General features: G+C 38.9%; 1 protein-coding gene across 2 annotated transcripts; it reads right to left on the bottom strand.

Annotated features, from left to right (window-relative positions):
* Nucleotides 1-66: 66 nt before the first annotated feature.
* On the bottom strand, nt 67-21683 carry LOC106063691 (uncharacterized). 2 transcript variants are annotated; one of them, XM_056016697.1, is made up of 10 exons: nt 21602-21683; nt 18942-19040; nt 17168-17308; nt 14897-15049; nt 11886-12080; nt 7856-8035; nt 5779-5997; nt 4347-4475; nt 3213-3479; nt 67-1535 (listed from the first exon to the last, which is right to left on the bottom strand). In XM_056016697.1, the coding sequence occupies exons 1-10, from the start codon at nt 21651-21653 to the stop codon at nt 1435-1437; spliced, it is 1536 nt and encodes a 511-aa protein (XP_055872672.1). In that variant the 5' UTR covers nt 21654-21683; the 3' UTR covers nt 67-1434. The 2 variants fall into 2 exon arrangements, with proteins under 2 accessions (XP_055872672.1, XP_055872673.1); XM_056016698.1 differs by having other exon boundaries at nt 11886-12077.
* Between the last annotated feature and the right edge of the window lie 295 nt (nt 21684-21978).

Raw genomic sequence — 21978 nt, 5'->3', positions numbered from 1 at the left:
ACATTTTCAACTATTAATTTAATATAATTAAATAAAACATACATTAAACAATAAGAAACACTGATCAAAGAAAACCATATTTATTATATTTACTAAATAATCCAATTATAAATTCAAGAAATACAACAACGGCGAACGATCCATGTAGAAACTAAATATTACTATATAGTTATCTATAAATATTTAATTGTTTACCTTACGGCCTGTATTCATACTATATTCGGACTTAATTCACTTAGTCCTTTGATAGTCCTGAAATTTTCTATCAACGAAAACACTTCATTTTAAATACTCATTACAAGAAGGTTAAATCAGTAGCAACCTTTTGCTATGACAAGCCTACGACATTTTCCTCAATCATTTTCCTACTCATACAATACGTGTTGTGGTAGGGTGACGCCACTGTGATGCCTAAACTGTGGCCGGCGGGCTGTGTCCAGCCCATGACGCAGTGCAATCCCGACAAATAATTACGACACACGTGTTAAAACTCAACTAATTACCCACCAATAGGACTTCCTCAATTCACTCTAATTAATGGGGACACTGAAAGGGGACATAAAAGAATCTACACTGTCCTATCAATGCACATTGCTGTCACGTGCGTGTTAATGGTCACTTAAACAGCCTTATGCAATCAAAGCTCCCAGATAGGATGTCACTAGTGATGTTACATGTAGTTTTGCTTAGTTTAAATCCCCAGATTAAGTGTTTTTTTTCACAGATATGCACACCTATTGGTGATTAGTAATTTCTTAATGTTGCTTTTGTCACAATCTACCACTCCCTTGAGCACACTACTTCACACTGAATCATAAATGATACAATATGTATTGATTCTTGTATAGTTTTGTATATTTTAGAAAAAAAAAACTTAACATTGTTCCTTCATCCAACTTTCACGTAATCCTATTTCTAGACTCACACCTTTGGGCTTCAACCCATTCTTTGGTAGGCATGTCCAATTAGGTCAAATAAATAATAAATAATAATTCCAGGGTTGGCTTTTAGTGCGCGATCAAAGAAGCTTCACAGTTAAACTTTTTCATTCCCAATGTTAAGTCATTAAGGCTTTGAATTGATACACATCTTTAGCCTCTTTAAAAATTATGTACAGCAACAAAAACTAAAATTATGTCATATACATTGTCCTATTTATAACTCTTTTGAATTTTAAAGACCACAGACACAGCTCTCGCGCGATAAATATATAAATATATAAACAATTTTGCAGAAGATCCGACGTGAATGACGGTCCGTAGAGCTGCCAAAGAATGAGCAGACGTCTACACAGGGGTGAAACGAATGACTGCCTCTAGAAGCTTAAAATCAATGAGTTAATCAATCTGTTTACAAAGAAGCCGTCTGCATTGGTGTCATTTATCCTTTTTTTTGTTTTCTTTCTAGCAGATATCTTGTCTGCCGCTAGAGTTGTTAGAGCCTGGGACCTTGACGAGGCGGTGGAGTCGGGTGACGTAACTCTTGCTCCACAATGGTGTTACTGGGTTGAGAGTTCAAAGCTCTCACACTTCGTTCTGAGGGGGGAGAAAAAAGCAAGCAAATAAAAATGTAAAAAATTGATTTTAGTTTCACCTTCACCTATCTCTTAGTCTGAACTGTTTGGGGGCACCACTCGTCATCTGTCAACCGTCTTTTCGCCTTAGATGTAATATCTCTCAATGACAGGTCCGTCCATTCTTTTATGCTGTATTTCCATCGATTTTACTGTCTGCCTCTTCTTCTTTTTCCTGTTACTGTTCCCTGAAGGAATGTCGTTGTGAGCCCTGAGGACCTTTAGATATGGCCAAAACGTATTAGTTTTAGTTTTTTGACAGTGTTGAGCAGGTCATTGTCATCATGGGGCTAATAGCCGTTGTGATCCTAGTTCTGATATTTCTCGTTTGTGATGAGGTCTTTCTATGTCAGCGGTTCTCAACCTTTTAATCACTGCGACCCCTTTTTACAACCCCCCCACTCTGCCGCGACCCACAGGTTGAGAACCCCTGTTCTATGTGATACTTATATTTTGTGTTTATTTTAGTGCAGTGCTTGTTGTGGCTTGAGCGTGTTTACTATCTTTCTAGTTAGAATTTCTTTTTTTTCTTTCTTCTTTGTAGTTGATTCATTGAAAACTGAATCTAAGACTCTTGTAATAGTAGGCCTATGGAAGCTTACCTCCACTTGCCTGTCTGAACAAACTTATGTCTGGGAAATATCCAAGCAGATGCAAATTATTACATTCCTATCACCGATGCCTCATATCCCAAGACGCTCGGATTAGAAGCGAGGCCAATGGCCGAGCACGACAGGGAAATTCCCCCATATTCTTTCTCTGTACTATATCAGCATGCAGGTGTCCATCTTAAAAACGGTCCTTTGAGAAACGGTGTGTGGATATTGACATGTTTGTTGGGGCTTTCTTCCATCTCCGCCAGTGCAATGGACTCTGTCCCTAGGTACCCCAACGGGGGTTCTATTTTGCCTGTCTGTTGGCCTAATTGTCTCCTCTAACGACCGTTTCCACCCAGGCGCCGCGGTGAGGTTGAGACGCCCTATATGTTAAAACAACGCCACACCAAAGCAAACGTCTTCAAATAAACTAGGCGAAATACAGATCTACATTATAGCCACTAACGTCACACATTAAAAGATTTTAGAAAGTTGTGTATGCAATTACACCATATACGAAAACAATAACCACAGTGGAATGATACTTCATTGTATGTATGTTCATATGAGCAGTTGGTATTTACATGAAAATTGCTATAAACTATTAATTTTATTCGTTGTCTTGATCTTCGTGATAAAAGCTTACTAAATAAAAACTTAGACTCACTTAAGACTTAAAATCCTCCAGGGCTGTTCAGCGCATTAGGGGGCAAGCTGTCTCCATAAAGATCTGTCACTGGCATGTATAAAGCCGCTTACCACCTGGTGTCCGTGTTCTGAGGTCCTTCATGAAAACGTGACGACAAGTTAAGTGTGGACGTTCCTGTTATTGCTTTACTCATATTGGCCACCATATCATCGCAACTCTTGGTATGCGTAGATCGTTCTGTTGGATGACGTGTCCCAAAAACCTCATGCGACGCTGGGTCTCACCTCGGCAAAGTGTTTCTTTGAGACCCGATCTCTGTAATTGTCTCCTAAAGTCCGTTTTAAAAAAAAACGCATTAATTTAAAAAAAAACACAAGGATATCATGTGACTTACGTGGCGTGGTAAAGGAGCCAGACAAGGATGGGGGAGCCATAGAAAAGATGGTGGACGCCCTATCGCTCTTGTAGTCCCTGATGCGAAGGCAGATACAGATCAGCGAGACCGCCACGATGGTCGTGCCAAAGGCAATATGGAGACCGATAAAGACCAGGTCTATCACCTTGTCTGTCTGTAGAGAGACATTGGGCGTGGGCTGGGTGGTCGAGGAGGTTCCATTCTTAGATGTGCCTCCTTCTTCGTTTGACGTCGTGTTGGATTTCACTTTGAAATAAAGAAAAAAAAAAAAACAACCAGTCTTTATGAGACAGTCGAGGAAGGGCATTAAATTAAAATTAAAAAAAAAATTGTGGCAGGGTATGATTAATTAAGTTTTTCATAGGAAAACCCCAACTTACTATAATTGCAGGTTTCAACTTACTTTGTAACACTTTAGGTCCATCATACCTTTTTTTTTTTACAAAGGACAAACAGTTACATTTGTTTATTTCTAGGCCCATCTTACTATTTTACCAATGAAGAGCAACTTATCCTAGTTTCGTTCTGGGTCCAGCTCACTTGTTTTCAAAGGAGAATCAAACTAGATTCGTATATTACTAGGTCCGACTTATAAATATATATATATATATAGCTCCTCCTTTGTGGTCGAAGATGAGCACATTTGTCATTTCCTATGGACTCGAAGATGACTGTAAAGTCCAATCCTCGCTTTAAAAAGCCGGTCGCATACTTGGCATGGGTAGGCTAAGTCAGTTACAGATAGGCCTGCTTCTTCTCTAAGCTTTTTTTTTTGGTTCGGCGCTCTTTCGCCCTGGCCACTCTTCTTGTTTCCAATCTCGAGACTCCGAGACTCACAGCTTCACGCCACGAGGAGCGATCGAGAGCTAGTGCTTCCCAGCTGTGAAAGTCGCTATCGCACTCCTTGAAGGAGCTCTTGAGAGTGTTTTTACAGCGCTTGTATTGACCTCCCACATAACGCTCAGAGACTCATGGCAAGGACCAAGGTAAACTACGACTGCATCAGAAACCTGCTATTCGCAGATGACTGTGCCCTGAATGCCTCAAACGAAGATGACCTCCAAAACAGCCTGCACAAATTTTGGCCTCACCATAAATGTAGACCCGACTTACCTTTATTGCAGGTGGGGCCCGTGTACCCCTCTATGCACCAGAAGCATCCATATTCGTCACACAGATTTCTGGCGCAGTGAGAAGGACAAATCTTCTCACACTGATCCCCGTACACGCCTGCGGCACACCCTTGATAGAAACAAAAAACCTTTAAAAAAAAAGCTTTTGTAAAGCTTATTTTTGGCCTTAAAACTATATCTATACAACACAAAGAATAGCAAAATATACAAACAAAGCTTATCTAGAGGGGAAGAACTCAAAACTTAAAACTATGTCAACCAATAATGTACAAGTTTCCCTTACTCGATATCAAACAAAATAATTAATTACTAATAATTAATTCATCATTTGGTTATTTTTTTTAAAGAGATACATGTTTTGTTAGATACAATAAGTAAATGTTTGAAAGTATTAACTTGATCGGAGAATGAGTGAGGGAGAAATTACTGAATTACTTAAGGGGAGTAAACCCAACAAAATAAGCCATATCTGTGAATACAGATGAATAAGTCTTCCTTGTTGGTATCAAACAAAATAATTAATTACCAATAATTAACTGACGAATTGGTTATTCATTCGAGTCTTGTCTATGCCAATGAATAATTTTGTGCAAAGTTTCAAAGTGATCCGAGAATGAGTGAGTAGAAATAACGTGTAAACACTTTTTTACCAGACAGACAGACAGACTGATTTGATATGAGCAATAAAACTGAGAATGCGTGGTGGCTGAGCGGTAGAGCGCTTGGCTTCTGAAGTGGGGGGCCCTTGAGTCCACCAAGCTATATTGAATACATGACATAAGATGGTGATAAAGTAAAAGCCTTTGGTCGTTGTGCTGCCCTTGTCAACCAAGGGCGGACTGGCTATATGGGCGTTCAGGCAAATGCCCGGTGGGCCGGTACCCAAATTGGCCGGTAGGATCACAGTAATCATCTTCTTATTTGAAATCACGTCTGTATTTTATAAGATGGAGGCCGCATGAATATCATTAAGGGACGTATTAAATTGTTAAAGGTTTTATAATATTCTCCTACAAAGGGGGCGATGTGTTTACATTCACTGTATGCATGTGTACAGATATCGATGCATTATCAAACTGAACAGAATGATTTTAAGAGCAGGTAGACCTAGAATTGGATGTCCATCGTATAATATACAATTTATGGGCCGGATGTTATAGAAATGCATGGGCCGATTTTGACACCTAGTCCGCCACTGTTGTCAACCATGTGCCACAAAGTAAAACAGATGACCTTTACATCATCTGCCCTAAAGATCGAACAAAGTCTGAAAAGGGAATCCCACTACGGCTCCTTAAACTAAAAAAAAAGATCCTGGATAAAAAAAAATATTATGAATATAAAAATGATTTTTAAAAAATAAATAAAAACATGAATTTTTTAAAATTTTCAGTCTCAAAGGTTTTACCCACATCCAAAAGCCTCAAATTCACAAATGTGGAGTTCTCGGCTCTGGTTCTCTTCATCCTTGTAATATATTTTGATCTTCGTCACGTCGAAGTCTGGGTAGAAATAGAAAACATGCTGGTTTCCGAATCCCCGGGTCTCTAAATTATCCGTCAGCTCAGCAACCACTTTGTCTTCCTCCATCAAAGACAAACGAAAGTCTCTCATCTTGTTTCCTGCTTCATCTGCAATCAAAAAAATAAGATGTCGTCAGTGTCATTTTCATAGTGTAATAACTTAACTCTTTCTCTCCGTAATTATTTACCACATTCTAGTGGAATCAACGTTGGTATCGTCAGTTAGGAGAGAAACAGTTAAGGGGGAGGCGCGGTGACTGAGTGGTCAAGAGCTCCGCTTCCGAACCGAGGGTTCCGGGTTCGAATCCTGGTGATGACTGATTTTAAATTTCGGGATTTTAGAGCTTTCTTACAGAGTTACTTCCTGTAGGCATGTTGCATGTTTAGAAGGAGGGGCGAGGAAAGAATCTAAATCAACGGTTCTCAACGTTTCTCGGAATGTGCATTTATACATTTTGGACACATGCATCACGACGCGCATCATTCATTAGAGAAAATGTCTTATGTATCACGCTGTTGCTTTATTATAAAGTGTATATGCGTGTAGTTTAGTTAATCATAAGATGCTGGTACATCTTGTACGCCCTGGGGTCGCGGTGGCTGACCGGTTAAGCGCTTGGCTTTCAAACCTAGGGTCCATAGGTTCGAATCTCGGTGAAGACTGGAGTTTTGAATTTCGGGATTTTTTTACGGGCGCCCCTGAGTCTACCCAACTCTAATGGGTACCTGACTTTAGTTGGGGAAAGTAAAGGCGGTTGGTCGTTGTGCTGGCCACGTGACACCCTGCTCGTTAACGGTTGGACAAAGAAACAGAAGATCTTAACACCCTCTGCCCTATAGACCTTAAAGTCTGAAATTGGAAACATACTATTTACTTTGCGTTTTGAGCCTGTCAAGTACATTGATGCGTTATAGTACCAGCTCGTTTGACACATCGGCACTTCACCAGTGAAAGGTTAGGCTTATTTAGTCGAGGCCTTTCGTTATAGAAGGCCTCAATACTGACCTGCAACGTCACAACCTGTGGGAAATTTAGAACTCGTGCCATGTCGTACAGACCTGCGACGTGGCAACGATCTATTGGTCTGCCCACAGGTTGTGATGTTGCAGGTCAGTGCTCAGGCCTTCTATAACTAACGGTCCCGACTGAGTTCAACAGTGCATATGAACTTTAAAACAGAATTGGGCCACAGTCGATGTCATTAAACGATGTTGTCATCATAAAGTTCAAATGTTAACTATTAATAGATGTCACATGACTGTTTTATGCTGTGACGTGTTGGTTGAGAAGTATTGCATTGTTAAGCACGAAGTGAATTCTAAAGTTAATGGTTCACGTGAAAGTTGAGAACCCAGTTGAATGATGGGATATTTTGGATCACATGATTAGAGCTGACCACATGGGCAAGTAAGTAGACACCAGAGATATGGTAGAAGACAGACGTGTCTTGTATTTAAGATAAAAGTATTGATGAATAAATATGTGATTGTTTGTGATATATTTCTATGGATTACAACATTGATTTATGTGAAATATTCTGTGCTACTTTGTGATGGCTGAAGTGCCGATATATTAATTGCGAATTATTATTGTGTTTAATAAAAACCATGTCTGCTAAATTCGAGTCTGTTGGTAATCTACATGTTGTGGTCTGATAATTCAGTAGATCTTGAGGTGCACATACGCAACAACAAAATTAGCGTGTGCACCAAGATATTTAGTTAATAAAGCAAGAACATTACAATAATACCAGAAGAGGTATCCACATCATACAAATATCAGGCTAATTCAAACATATAAAAGCCTGACAATAGATAAATGCAATTCATGGATTCATGCTACCAAAATGTCGCGTTCAAAGCTCGTGTACAATGATGCGTGGCTTTACTAGCTAAAGTATTCTACAACTGCCTTGGGTTAGATAAAGCACGCGAGTCGTGGTTCGGACGGCATCACAGATCTCACCTGGCCTTCCTGTAATGACCACCATATAGATTAGATGGTAATTTTGAAGGTCAATCGTCCAAGATATTGTGCTGTCTCCTATCTTTGACCAGCAGCGCTCAGGCAAGACGCTCATGTCGCCGTCAACAGTCTTGAAAATATCAGGATCGACCCCAGGTAGCCGCAGTACGACGTTGCTACCTGTAAGAAATGGTAAAAAGACTTTATAATTTCACTTGATACTTTAGTTCCTTATCATTTCATGTTCTTCTTGTTTTCTTCAGAACAAGGTAGAGTCCTTCAGAACGAGGTAGAGTCCTTCAGAACAAGGTAGAGTCCTTCAGAACGAGGTAGAGTCCTTCAGAACAAGGTAGAGTCCTTCAGAACAAGGTAGAATCCTCCAGAACGAGGTAGAGTCCTTCAGAACGAGGTAGAGTCCTTCAGAACAAGGTAGAGTCCTTCAGAACAAGGTAGAGTCCTTCAGAACAAGGTAGAATCCTCCAGAACAAGGTAGAGTCCTTCAGAACGAGGTAGAGTCCTTCAGAACAAGGTAGAGTCCTTCAGAACAAGGTAGAGTCCTTCAGAACAAGGTAGAATCCTCCAGAACAAGGTAGAGTCCTTCAGAACGAGGTAGAGTCCTTCAGAACGAGGTAGAGTCCTTCAGAACGAGGTAGAGTCCTTCAGAACAAGGTAGAGTCCTTCAGAACAAGGTAGAATCCTCCAGAACAAGGTAGAGTCCTTCAGAACAAGGTAGAGTCCTTCAGAACAAGGTAGAGTCCTTCAGAACGAGGTAGAGTCCTTCAGAACAAGGTAGAGTCCTCCAGAACGAGGTAGAGTCCTTCAGAACAAGGTAGAATCCTCCAGAACAAGGTAGAGTCCTTCAGAACGAGGTAGAGTCCTTCAGAACGAGGTAGAGTCCTTCAGAACGAGGTAGAGTCCTTCAGAACAAGGTAGAGTCCTTCAGAACAAGGTAGAATCCTCCAGAACAAGGTAGAGTCCTTCAGAACAAGGTAGAGTCCTTCAGAACAAGGTAGAGTCCTTCAGAACGAGGTAGAGTCCTTCAGAACAAGGTAGAGTCCTTCAGAACAAGGTAGAGTCCTTCAGAACAAGGTAGAATCCTCCAGAACAAGGTAGAGTCCTTCAGAACGAGGTAGAGTCCTTCAGAACAAGGTAGAGTCCTCCAGAACAAGGTAGAGTCCTTCAGAACGAGGTAGAGTCCTTCAGAACAAGGTAGAGTCCTCCAGAACGAGGTAGAGTCCTTCAGAACGAGGTAGAGTCCTTCAGAACGAGGTAGAGTCCTTCAGAACGAGGTAGACTCCTTCAGAACAAGGTAGAGTCCTTCAGAACAAGGTAGAGTCCTTCAGAACAAGGTAGAATCCTCCAGAACAAGGTAGAGTCCTTCAGAACGAGGTAGAGTCCTTCAGAACAAGGTAGAGTCCTTCAGAACAAGGTAGAATCCTCCAGAACAAGGTAGAGTCCTTCAGAACAAGGTAGAGTCCTTCAGAACAAGGTAGAGTCCTTCAGAACGAGGTAGAGTCCTTCAGAACAAGGTAGAGTCCTTCAGAACAAGGTAGAGTCCTTCAGAACAAGGTAGAATCCTCCAGAACAAGGTAGAGTCCTTCAGAACGAGGTAGAGTCCTTCAGAACAAGGTAGAGTCCTCCAGAACAAGGTAGAGTCCTTCAGAACGAGGTAGAGTCCTTCAGAACAAGGTAGAGTCCTTCAGAACGAGGTAGAGTCCTTCAGAACAAGGTAAAGTCCTTCAGAACGAGGTAGAGTCCTTCAGAACGAGGTAGAGTCCTTCAGAACGAGGTAGAGTCCTTCAGAACGAGGTAGAGTCCTTCAGAACGAGGTAGAGTCCTTCAGAACGAGGTAGAGTCCTTCAGAACGAGGTAGAGTCCTTCAGAACAAGGTAGAGTCCTTCAGAACAAGGTAGAGTCCTTCAGAACGAGGTAGAGTCCTCCAGAACGAGGTAGAGTCCTTCAGAACAAGGTAGAGTCCTTCAGAACAAGGTAGAGTCCTTCAGAACAAGGTAGAGTCCTTCAGAACAAGGTAGAGTCCTTCAGAACAAGGTAGAGTCCTTCAGAACGAGGTAGAGTCCTTCAGAACGAGGTAGAGTCCTTCAGAACGAGGTAGAGTCCTTCAGAACGAGGTAGAGTCCTTCAGAACGAGGTAGAGTCCTTCAGAACAAGGTAGAGTCCTTCAGAACGAGGTAGAGTCCTTCAGAACGAGGTAGAGTCCTTCAGAACGAGGTAGAGTCCTTCAGAACAAGGTAGAGTCCTTCAGAACGAGGTAGAGTCCTTCAGAACGAGGTAGAGTCCTTCAAGACCCTCACTCTCAATGACACCAGCTTCTTTAGTTTTCCTTAAGTTTGCTGCAGGCCCGTCGCCAGAGAAGACAAACTTGACTCTAGCTCGTGACCCAAACAGTACCGGGGTGGGTGGGGGGTGAGGACTCCTTCAAGTTTTTTTTGTTGTGTATCTTGTAAACATATTTTAGGTCTTTGTAACTGAACGGAGACGCCTAGAGGAAGCTTGCTAGTGGCTTTTACCACCAGACATGAATACAGGCAGAGAAGATTTTTTTTACCGAAAAACTTTTTCAATACATAAAATCCTTAATACATAAAGTCCTTAAATGACTCACAAATTAAGTCATATAACTATATACATCCATGCTACTTAGACGACCATTTATCGCACCATTAAATTTTTACTATTATCATTGTTATTGTTTATTGCGATCTGATGTAAAGCTAAACTTTTTCCTACTGCTGGCGTTGGTATCATGTCGGCATCACAATGACTAATGTTAGATACCCATTAGAGTTGGGTGGACTCACTAAGTTCAAAATCCCAATCTTTACCAGGATTCGAACGCTTGACCCCTCATTTATGATGAGAAGAGATCCACCATTAACTCACAACATTACAAGTATTTTATCAAACACTTTTTAGATAAACTCTAGCGTTGCCCTCAATGAGATTCCTTAACTCTTTCACTGCAAATTATTTCGATAGAAAACATTGAGTTTTCTAGGAGGAACATAGATCTGCAAAGGGTGTAGAGTTACTACACCTAAATTAACTTTTTACAAATCTTATTTTACCTAATGGATATTATTTTAAAAGAAAAAAAGGTCTCCATCAGCCCTAGCCGAAGTAGCCCCACAATAAAAGAGTTAAAAAGAGAAATGAAAATTTATTGTAGTCTCCCCTCAATACTGTTCACCGATATTTTTTTCTATTGATAAAGTAGAAAACCGTTCCTCGAAGGACCGTTATTAATGACGAGTCCTTCACGTTAGCTTGGTATAACATAGGAAAATGGTGGAGGTTCCCGGTGCACTCGGCCTTCGGCCATGTCTAGCCCATGCGCCCGGGGTGCCAGATACATCGGAAATAGCAATGTTTGACATAGGCATTGACTTGGGTCTCTTCCAGACTGATCGGTGGTTCACGCAATTTTTTTTTTTTTTTTTTACTGTTTGACGCTCAAACAGGTTGTTTTTTTTCAAACTTAGAGCTCGAAGAGCCTTCTGCTCAGCTCTTAGACGATCAAACGATTCGCAGCGGTAACCTCCTCTGACAGGTAAGGAGACATTTTTAGTAATGTTCAGAGTCACCAAAGGTCTTGGTCAGTTGGTATCACCCCAAAACCTGAGTATTTTAATTTTGTTAGAGATCTTCAATTCTTTTTAAAATATTTTTCATTTTTTTTTTTTTGGAAACGTGGTCGAGAGGCTAAGTACGCTTGAACTTAGCTTGGCTTTGTTACCTATGAAAGGGCTCGAGGTTCGACACCCGACTCGAGCAGACTTGTGTTTACTGAGCGCCTAAAGGCAGCACGGAAAGCCCTCCCCACACTAGTCTCATGAATGAGATTGGACCATAGTGCTCTGATCATGCTATAAGCATGAAAGTAGAGCTAGATAAAAGCTATAATTTATTTAATTTCTAAAAAATAATAATCATTGTTACTTTTGTATTATTGTTCGCCCTGGTTAAAGAAATCAAACGAAATAGGAGCATATACAAAAAAAAAAGGGCTAACCCCCGTCCACATTGACGCTGCAGAGCATACGATCGTGTGTCCACGTGACATCTATCTCGCGTACAAGGTCAATGACATTGCAGTACACGTCCAGTGCATTCTCTAAGAACAGGTAGGTGGTAGCATTCATGCAGTCTGCTTTCACTCCCTTGATGGTTACGAACTTCACTTCTATAGGGTCATTGAACCACTCTACTAACAGAAAAGTCAAGTGAAATATGTATATAAGAATTTATTGAGTGAACTGGCATCTATTATTTTCAATTAATCATGGAAATTAATGTTTAAGAGATCTAGACAAAATTAGACTAAGAACAGAATATTTTTGCGATTGGAAATTTTTAAAATTGCAACGCTTATATAAACTCACTCTGTCTCCGTGTCCGTCTGTCTGTCTGTCTGTCTCGTAAAGGGTTTGAAGAAGTTTTTTTTCGCCCATTTTCTATTCTCGGATCAAGTTGAAACTTTGCACAATTATTTTGCCTGACAAGACAAGACAGGAATAAATTAAAAATTTTAACCAATTAATTAATTATTGGTGACTAATTATTTTGATTGATCTCGAAATTAGGGGAATAAATGGTACTTAAATAAAAAATGATGTAAACATAGATTTAATCCCCTTATTACGTTTTGACACAAATCCCTCCCTTTTCCCATTCTCGGATCAAGTTGAAATTTTTCATAATTATTTATAGTTGATGATAATACACGAATCAATCCAAAAATTTAAAAAAAATCAGTTAATTAATTAATTTAATTTTATATGGCAGAAAGGGAGCTAAACCATGCCATTTTCAGATAAATGGAAGCAATTAGCGTTTCTTTCTATAGATACGCTTTGTTTTCTAATTTGTATTCTTTTTTTCAATTGCTTGTATATTTTTATATTTATTTAATTCAACTTTCATGTGTATATCATGCTCAGTGCTCTATGGTCTAATCTCATTTATGGACCAGTGGGTGGAGGGGGGTATATGGGAGGAGGTTTTCCGTGCTGCTTTTTTAAAAAATAATTTGAAAATATGGGGTCTGAATTTTAATTCGGGGTCTCACGCCTTTACAATGGAAGGCCTACGCATTAGCCTCTAAGCCATACAAGTATTTATAAAAGTAGAAGTTTATAAAAATAGTAAAATAAAAACTAGCTTAGTTTTCTACAAAAGGCTAATCTCCCCTTAGTTGAGTACACTTCTATAGAAAATAAAATTAATTAATTACAACCAATTTATTAATGAAATGGTAAATATTTAAACGGATTCCTGCGTTTTCATTTACAATATGTACCGGTGAGTAGTTTCAACTTATTTTGAGAGTGCCAAAGGCAGTCTTTTTTTGGTGAGCTAAAAGGTGATGAACGTAACAGAGACGCCCCACGGAAACGCTTCAAAGACCAGCTTAGGCGTCAACCTTCATTGGCTGGTTGCATGCGGCTTCAGAACGAGACAGCTGGAGGTCACTCACGAAGGCCGCGGGATACACATTTGAGGCCAAAAGAAAATCCGCTGCCTAGGACAAACGCAGACGGCGAAAAAAAAAAATCAAAATCAACCACCTGCGGACAATGGTTATGCTTGGCCCTGGATGAGACAATATATTTAGGTCACAGCTGGGGCTGCGCAGCCACGGGAAATACTGCACTCCTCACAAATCTTCGGACTCGAAGACTAGCCTCATTATTATTATTGGTTTTTTACGTAAGGATTGTGAAATAGGCGTCTAAATAAATGTTACTGAATCAGTACTGTGACTGATTGTTAATTGCTTACATAAATTTTAGAAACATTTATATGACAACAAACGTTTTGTAACATAAAACGGGTCTAACGTTTTTGAATAAAAAACGAAAGTACCTGTACAGAAGCTAAAATTAGGGATTAGGAATAAAGAAAAAATCGAATCGTTTAAACGTTGTCAAAATTTCAGACATTAAACAGGCAAAATTATTCAGATAGTGGTCTTTTCCACCTCTTGCTATTAGGTAATTAGCCAGAAGATGTTAGAGTTCCTTGCTATTGGGTAGATGTTAGAGTGCTGGACCTAATTGAACAGTGCTATAAATAGAATAGAAACGTTTCAGAATGAAGCAAAACTGGGGGCGTGGTGGCCCAGTAGTAAAGCGATTGACTTCCAACCAAGGGATCTTCAGTTCGAATCTTGGTGTCGCCCCTAAGGACACAACTCAATGGGTGCCTGACATACTTTAAAGAAGTAAAGATGTTTGATCATTCACCCACATTGTGCTGGCCACATAGACACCCTTGTCAACAACAGAAATAAAACGCTTACTGAAACAATGCAGAAACAAAGCGCAAACAAGATCAAATAAACAAACAACGTATTAAAAAAAAAACAGTGCTTATCTAGAGGGGAAGAACTCCGTCCTTAAAACTATATCTACCATTAATGTATAAGCAATTTCTCTTAGTCGATATCAAACAAAATAATTAACCAATAACCAATAACTAATTTACTAATTTTTGTTTATTGATTCATGTTTTGTTAGATATAATAAATGATTGTTGAAAGTATTAGCTTGATCAAAAAATGCGTGAGAGAAATTAGTGTTAACAATTATTTAAGGTGACTAAACCCTACAAATTTAGCCATTCTTCTGTAAATACTAAAACATTAGTTTCTCTTGTCGCTATTGAACAAAATAAAGAGTTACCGTTAATTAATTTTCTGATTAGTTACTCTTTTTTATTGTTTCATGTCTTATCTATGTCAATTAATAATTGTGCAAAGTTTTAGCTTGATCCGAGAATGGGTGTGGGAGAAATAACGAGTACACACTTTCTACCAGTCAGACAGAGTGAGTTGATTCGTAATTAATTTGTTCTGCAAGCTTGGAAAGTTTATTCTAAACTGCTGAAGAGAAAACAAAAGTCCTCAAATGTGTATTAGTACTTCCTTTTAACACCGTATACACTATACACCAATAAAAAAAAGGTTGTCTATGAATTAGCCTGAACATGTTTAAAAATCTTTAACAACTCGTAATTTGTTACCTTCCTCAAGTACAACCATTCTCAAAAAGATGAAATATACGGGAACATTGAGTCTCAAGTGAAGTCTTTTAATCGTGGTATCCTCTTGGCATGACTCCGGATCACCGTCAATCAACAAAGGCATTGAGCTCACAGCGGCTTGAGCCATATCAACTAGAGGGGGAAATAAATAGGCATTCGTCATCCATTTATTCATGAAATTCTATCATCACAAAATCTCTGCTTGAGGCCAACCTAAAATACTTCAAAGAAAGCCAATATTGATAGCTGCTATGAAAAGTGCGCAGGGTCGGAATTAGGCCACTGCAACATATGCAGTCGCAGCCCACCCTTATGAAACCGTAAACCATATCCTCTTTAAATGCCCCCTTTCTAATCCACCTTAGGCAGACCCTACTTCCACTACAGCCCAACAGTACCAACACCCTGTACGGCAGTGCTGAAAAAACTGAAGAAAACAGCACACTATTTTTCCTTGGTACGGACTGCAAAAGATCTCGCAGCTCAGCTGCAAAAACCTGGCTAGAAGAAGAAGAAGAAGAATGCGGTTGCAGTAGTCCCATCACTTTCATAGGCCTCGAGCTAAGTCTTAGTGTAAATTATTTAATTAAAACATTATAACTTAAATATAAAAACTGGTTTTCTGCGACTTCCTGATTTTCCAGGTGCTTCTGGAAATCTCCTGTAACTGTAAGATATACCAAAAAGTCATGGAAATCTCATGAAATTAAAAATCTCCTGAAAAATAGATAAAATTGTCATTTTGGGGTGCCAATCCTACTCGCGATAAAAAAAAAAAACGACAAGTCAGCTTTCATTTTAAAAAATGTATTGTAAAGACGAATGCATTTTCTAATACAAAATCTTGATATTGACATTGTGCTTATCCTTACCAAGACTGGGCCCCGCGCAATCCATTTCGCAAAGGGCCCCGCAATTGTTAGGGCCAGCCATGAAAGTGTGCGCGGTTTTCTGATGTAACATTGAGTAAAAAATAATAATTTGATAATCCGTTTGTATTAGCTGAATATATTCTGATGTAATTCCATAGCATCTGAGGTAACAAATATGGGGTGTCATAGTGGGTAACCCCTATTACACGCTTGAGACGAGAGGCGCCATAGAGAAAAGTTTTAATTTCATTTTTTTAGATGAGCTGCACTTGGATTAAATTCTTAAAGATAATATTTTATTCTACATTGAATTCACAAAACTGTATATTTTGTCAATAAATGACATTTTGGCAAAGCTTCTATTAACTCACTCTGTCTGCCTGTCGGTCTGTATGTCCGGTCAACAGTAAGTACACATTTGTCCCGCACTTATTTTCGAATGAAATTGAAAATCTGCACAATTATTCATCGGTGTTGACGAGAAATGAACCAATAAAAAAATAACAAATTACTCAATAAATTTCTGCTAATTGATTATTTGGTTTGATACCAGCAAGTGAAATAAATCCTTCAGTATTCACAGATGAGGATAAATATGTAGAGTTTAGTCCCTTAACATAATTGTCAATGCTATTCTCCGATTAAGTTGATAATTTAAACAATTATTTAAAACATGAATGAGTAAAAAAAAATACCAAATAGTCAATTAATTTTTGGTAATTATTTACTTGAGATCAAATAAGGGATATAACCTCTACTCTATTGATAGACTTAGTAGTAATGGTGGAGTCTTTCCCCTTATGTTATCGTTTGTTTTTTTTTATAAAAGGATTTATTTATATTTCTCTTACTTTTGCTTAAAATTAAGTTCAATTTATTTTTTCAGTTCAATATTTAGAATCAATGCACCCATAACGGAATGGGAGAACACCGGTGAGGCTTATGTAACCGTGTACAAAACAGACAAATGTTATTCAATGATTGTCTAGTCCAGTGTTTCTCAAACTTTTTCCTTAACGGAAAACTTCGCCCATTCTAAGTATTTAGCGGAACACTTCGCACATTCTGAGTATTTAGCGGAACATTTTGCTTATTTTTTTTAAAAAGAGATTCATTTACTTTGTGGCCTACTAGCTAATCATTCCACTAGATCGTGGAACACCTTCTAAGGCCTCGTGGAACACGAGGGTTCCTCGGAACAGAGTTTGGGAAACACTAATCTAGTCGATGGCAGACCTTCGAACAGATATGTCGATGAAGAGCCAATCTCATTCCAAACGTCTGGATAAAATCTTTCCATTAGGTCAAAGGTCCCCAAAAGAGCGCATAGTAAACTCTACTCACTCACAAGCTACTTTAGTGTTTCTGAAGCACTCACTCATCTGACAAGTTCCTCCAAAGAAACCCTTCATGCACCTGGAGGCCGTGTCAATGCAGAAACCTTCATCCGTGCAGGCATTGTTCTCAGCGCAGTGGCATTGAACCGCACACGTCTCGCCATACCAGCCGATTTCACAAACTGGAAACAAAGAAAAATCTACACAGTTGGCATCGAATAGTTTAAAGTGACATCATTAACGTGTTGAAGTGTTCTATATAATGATCTCATCATAGCTTCAGGTCCCTTCTGGGGCATAGGCCACCAACCAGCTTCTTCCAGGCGTCTTGGTTCTAAGCCAGTCTCCTCCAACTGTCCCCAATCTGCTTGGCGTCTGCTTCCCAATGGCGGCACCGTGTTCTAGGCAAGAGATCTCGTAAGTCAGTACTCAACGAAAACTTTTCCATACATTAAATATAAATTGTAAACAAACAAAAATCATAATTCAAAAAAAGCATTTGTTTATAAAGATAAAGTTAGTTAGTTGATTTGTATACATAAAAAAAAATAAGCCAATTGGACATCATTCTTCCATGTTATAAATCCATCCATCCTTCCCAGTGGCGCTACAGCCCATGGAGGGCTCTGGCCTGCTTTAACACATCCCTCCATTCAAATCTCTCCTGGGCCTCCACGCCCGAACCCCAAGCTGATGTAGATCTGCCTCCACATCATCAATCCACCGCATTCGGGGTCTGCCTTTGGGTCGCCTGCCTTTTGATTTGTGCCTGTATAAAATTTTTGCTCCTCTGTTCTTTGACATTCTTTCAAGGTGACCTGCCCCCAACGTAGTTTGTTCTTTTTAGTTTCTGTCTCTATCAGTAGGTCTTCATATAATTGATATATCTCATGGTTAGTGCGTGTCCTCCACCATGTTTCATCTTTTATAGCACCATATATTGTTCTAAGAATCTTTCGTTCCCAAGTACCGGTATTTGTAAATTTTCAGATGTCTTTGTCAGTGTCCAGGTCTCACTTATTATGCTTTTGAATATTACTTTCTTGGTTTTCCTTGATATTGTTGCTATACAATTATTATAAATCGCTAATTTTGGAGCTATAAGCTTACACTTAAGATTTCAATTTTATAGAGCCCTAGGAATTGGATAGGCGTAGTCATGTAATACACTGTACTTTTCATTTATCTTCAGAATCGAAGACATTACAATCATTATTAATATTAGTATAAAACCCTAAATCATAACATTTCTTCAGCTAGGTCTCTAGGTTACTAAAACTATCAAACGATCAATGGACCTCATTCACCAATCGTAAACAAACAACATTTAGCCACGTGATTCTCTATCTCTTCTATACAAATTACGCAATCCATAAAGGATGTCACGTGATGCGTTTTTTTCATTGTTTTATCAATATTATGACGTGGCTTAATGCTGTTTGTTTACGATTGATGAATGAGGTCCATTGGTTACTTTGAAACTCTCTAAGACTTGAATTGAGGTGGTCAAATGTAGTGAAACTAAATCTCCATTTGTTGTCAAAGTAAAAAAAAAAAGTAAAGTTTCCCCTTCAGACCTTGTGGTCTATAGGGCAGATGATGTAAAAATCATCATCTGATTCTGTGGCCTACGATTAATGAGGGTATCATGTAGTCATGTCAGGTACCCATTAGAACTAGGTGGGCGCCAGAAGATTAAAAATCCCAGACTTCACCAGGATTCGAACCCCGGACCCCGGTGCGGAAGCCAAGGGCTTTACCGCTCAGCCACCGCTCCTCCATATATTGTGATCTTATTAAATGACCAGATTTTACCTTCAGACAAAGTCTCGTCCCCACATTTGTCGTTCTCATTATCCTTTATTTCTTTCTCGTTTGGTTCATCGTCTGCTTGTCGTCGTCGGGAGCCTTGACCTTGTCAACGTACAAAAGTGTCAAGTAAAAATAAAATAGTAGTGATAATAAAAAATAATGATTATGATGTTGTTACGATTTTTTCTCTAGCAGTACTAGGTCCTCTGTTGACACCGCTCAACACAGCACATCTAACACAAGAACTTGGCAACGAGAGTTACAAAATATAGTGTGGTGGTTTAATAACTACATACACCAACAGCCAGTACAACAGAATTGGCTACGCTAACTACAACTACTTAACAGAGCTGCCTACTAAACACTACCTGGTCTTGCGGTTTGCGCGTCGGACTATCGTTTGGATTAATCGATGGTCCCGGGTTCAAACCCTGCCCGCTCCCATCCCCCGTCGTCCTGCTGGAGGTTTGGACTAGGAAGTAAACTTATCTTCAACTCTGAAAGAACATTCGAAACATGTAAAACATTTTACAAACAAAAGTCTCTCTGTCTATTCCTGGACTCGTAAGGCTACATTCTCGAGGACACACATTGTACCACACCGCCTTGCTGTCCTGGACTGCACTCCCTTTCTCTGGTCCACCAAGGCTTTCGATCACATGACCATAACATGGGTCATATTTGCGTGTACCAGCAGTACTGCCCCTTGTCCACTGATATCCGTTGACCTGTGTGTGTTTGCCTGAATCAAGTGTTAGTAGTTGGCACACGAATTAACCCTATCGCTCTGCCACTAGAGCTACAGCAATATATAAGTAATTCACCCAAGGCATTATTTGTAATATTGTTAGTCAATATGTTGAAACATTGCACAGCTGGCCTTCTTCAGTCGTAGAAGTCTATGATTTCTCTCGCAGAAAACTTTTTTTCATGGGATTATGCAGCCCTATTCTCGAGAGACCATCCTGTTCACATGTATCGAAGGTTAAAGTAGTATTCTCTTTTGTAGTAGAGGACCTAGCCATCATTCTGTTGGCAGGCTTTCTTCCAGAGCAGACGCCATTGTTTTTTCGCTGTCCGTAGCTTTCTTGGTCCCCATGTCTCTCTACGACGCCTAAAGAAAAGATTTTGATATTTTGTATCTACGTTTTTTTTTGTTTTTCCTTCTACTCTTTTAGGTTTCCTTTATTGATGTCATTTCCTTGGTGACAGATCATTGTTCATAATGGCTGCCTGGTTGTGCGGTTTGCGCGCCGAACTGTCGTTCAGACTTATTGATGGTCCCAGGTTAAACATCACCCGTCGTCCTGCGGGAGTTTTTGACTAGGAAGTAAATTATCGTCCACTCTGAAGGAACATCCGAAACATGGAAAACATTTTACAAACATTTTTACACAAAATGTAGGACATTTTATCTAGCTAAGATTAAGTCAGACGTTGTCACATTTGAAAAACGAAAATGCCAGAGAGACGCTGATTAAAACGTAGTTCAATGCTACACCAGGGAAATAGAATTAAAATATCTTCAATCAGAAAAAACAGACAAAGAAAATTAAATGTAAAAAGGTCAAGGGTATTGAGGCGCCATGGTTCTAGATTATTCTAAATAAAGATATAAAAAAGAGGACTAGTAGCTTGGGACGAAACAGAGAGCTAGAAAGTTAGACTTAGAAGTCGCTAGTTTTGAAAGTAAATAGTTACTATTATTTTATCCCATATCTGCTTTATATATGAACTGTACATACATTTATTGTTTCTGGTTTGAGTTTAAAAGACTTAAATACTAGAAAAGTATTTCAGCTATTTGTCACTTCATTCTTTTATTAAAGTGTTTGAACTCTTATTATGGCACCTCCAAATCAGCTTATGTCACAAGCTGAAGATCATCAAATAGCACTATTATAATAAACATGTGACTACTGACTTTCCCAAAACTAGAAATTTTGGAAAAGTGTTCTTCCTTCAGAGACCGCATCACAAACCAAGAAATGAGAGACAAGGTTATTGCAGCGTTTGGACCCCATGATGACCCATGATTGGAGAATGGAATGATTGATGAAAACATTGATACATGTATTCGATGTACCGGTATTATCTTTTCTAGGATTGAACTTTTAGAAACTGACAATTTAATGAGATAAGATAGTATCTAGATTTAATCGTATGCATTCTGTAAGGTCTATGCTTTTGTTCAACAACATGGACCAGCGAAAATAGATATTGTTGTTGTGATAGATCTATTCTTACATTGACTTGACGCTATTCGGAATTTAATTTCATGAATTGAACTGGTCGAACTTCATCTAGATAAACAAGTAAAATAGAAAAAAATTATTTAAAAAAAAAAACAAAGCTTTTCTACAAGGAAGAACTGCACACTTGCAACTATGTCACTGTGTAAGAAGGGTTTCAAATGTGTGGCCCGCGGGCTTAGTAAGACCTCTCCAAATGTCTCTCTTAGACGCCATCTGCTTCTTTCCTCTAGAGTAGGCCTACTGTAGACTCTAGATCTATTTCAGTGAGGGCCAAAAGACGACTATAATTATAAAGCGCTTAACTTGATGTAGATGTTATTAACGCCAATAAGATGAAAATAATCAAATAACTAAGCATCATTAATAGTCTAAAATGTATATATCAATATGATTTGAGACTATACCAACCTGCTCCAGTTACATATAATAAAATAAGTAACACTGCCACGAAGGTACTCATTGTTTTAAAAATGATCTGCAAATGTTTTGTTTCATTTATTTTTATTTTGGCTAAAATAGACTTGCTGTTTTTTTATATGGCGCAATTTGGTGCATGCAAAAAAAATTAAAACAGTAAGATTGGCTGTGTAAATAAATGCAAATAAGTTATCAGAAGTTTTTTAAACTGCGAAGCTTTTAGATCTATGGCTTTAAAAAAAACACAGAGTTTAATTAATGTGTCGTATAATAAGACTAAACTACCTTGGTTCTATCCTAGACAATAAACTAAATTATACTGCAAATACTGATTATATCAGCAAAAAAGGGCAGCAAAGACTACGATT

Source organism: Biomphalaria glabrata, chromosome 18, assembly GCF_947242115.1.
Source record: "Biomphalaria glabrata chromosome 18, xgBioGlab47.1, whole genome shotgun sequence".
Taxonomy (NCBI): Eukaryota; Metazoa; Mollusca; class Gastropoda; family Planorbidae; genus Biomphalaria; species Biomphalaria glabrata.
This window is presented reverse-complemented; position numbering and strand designations above follow the sequence as displayed.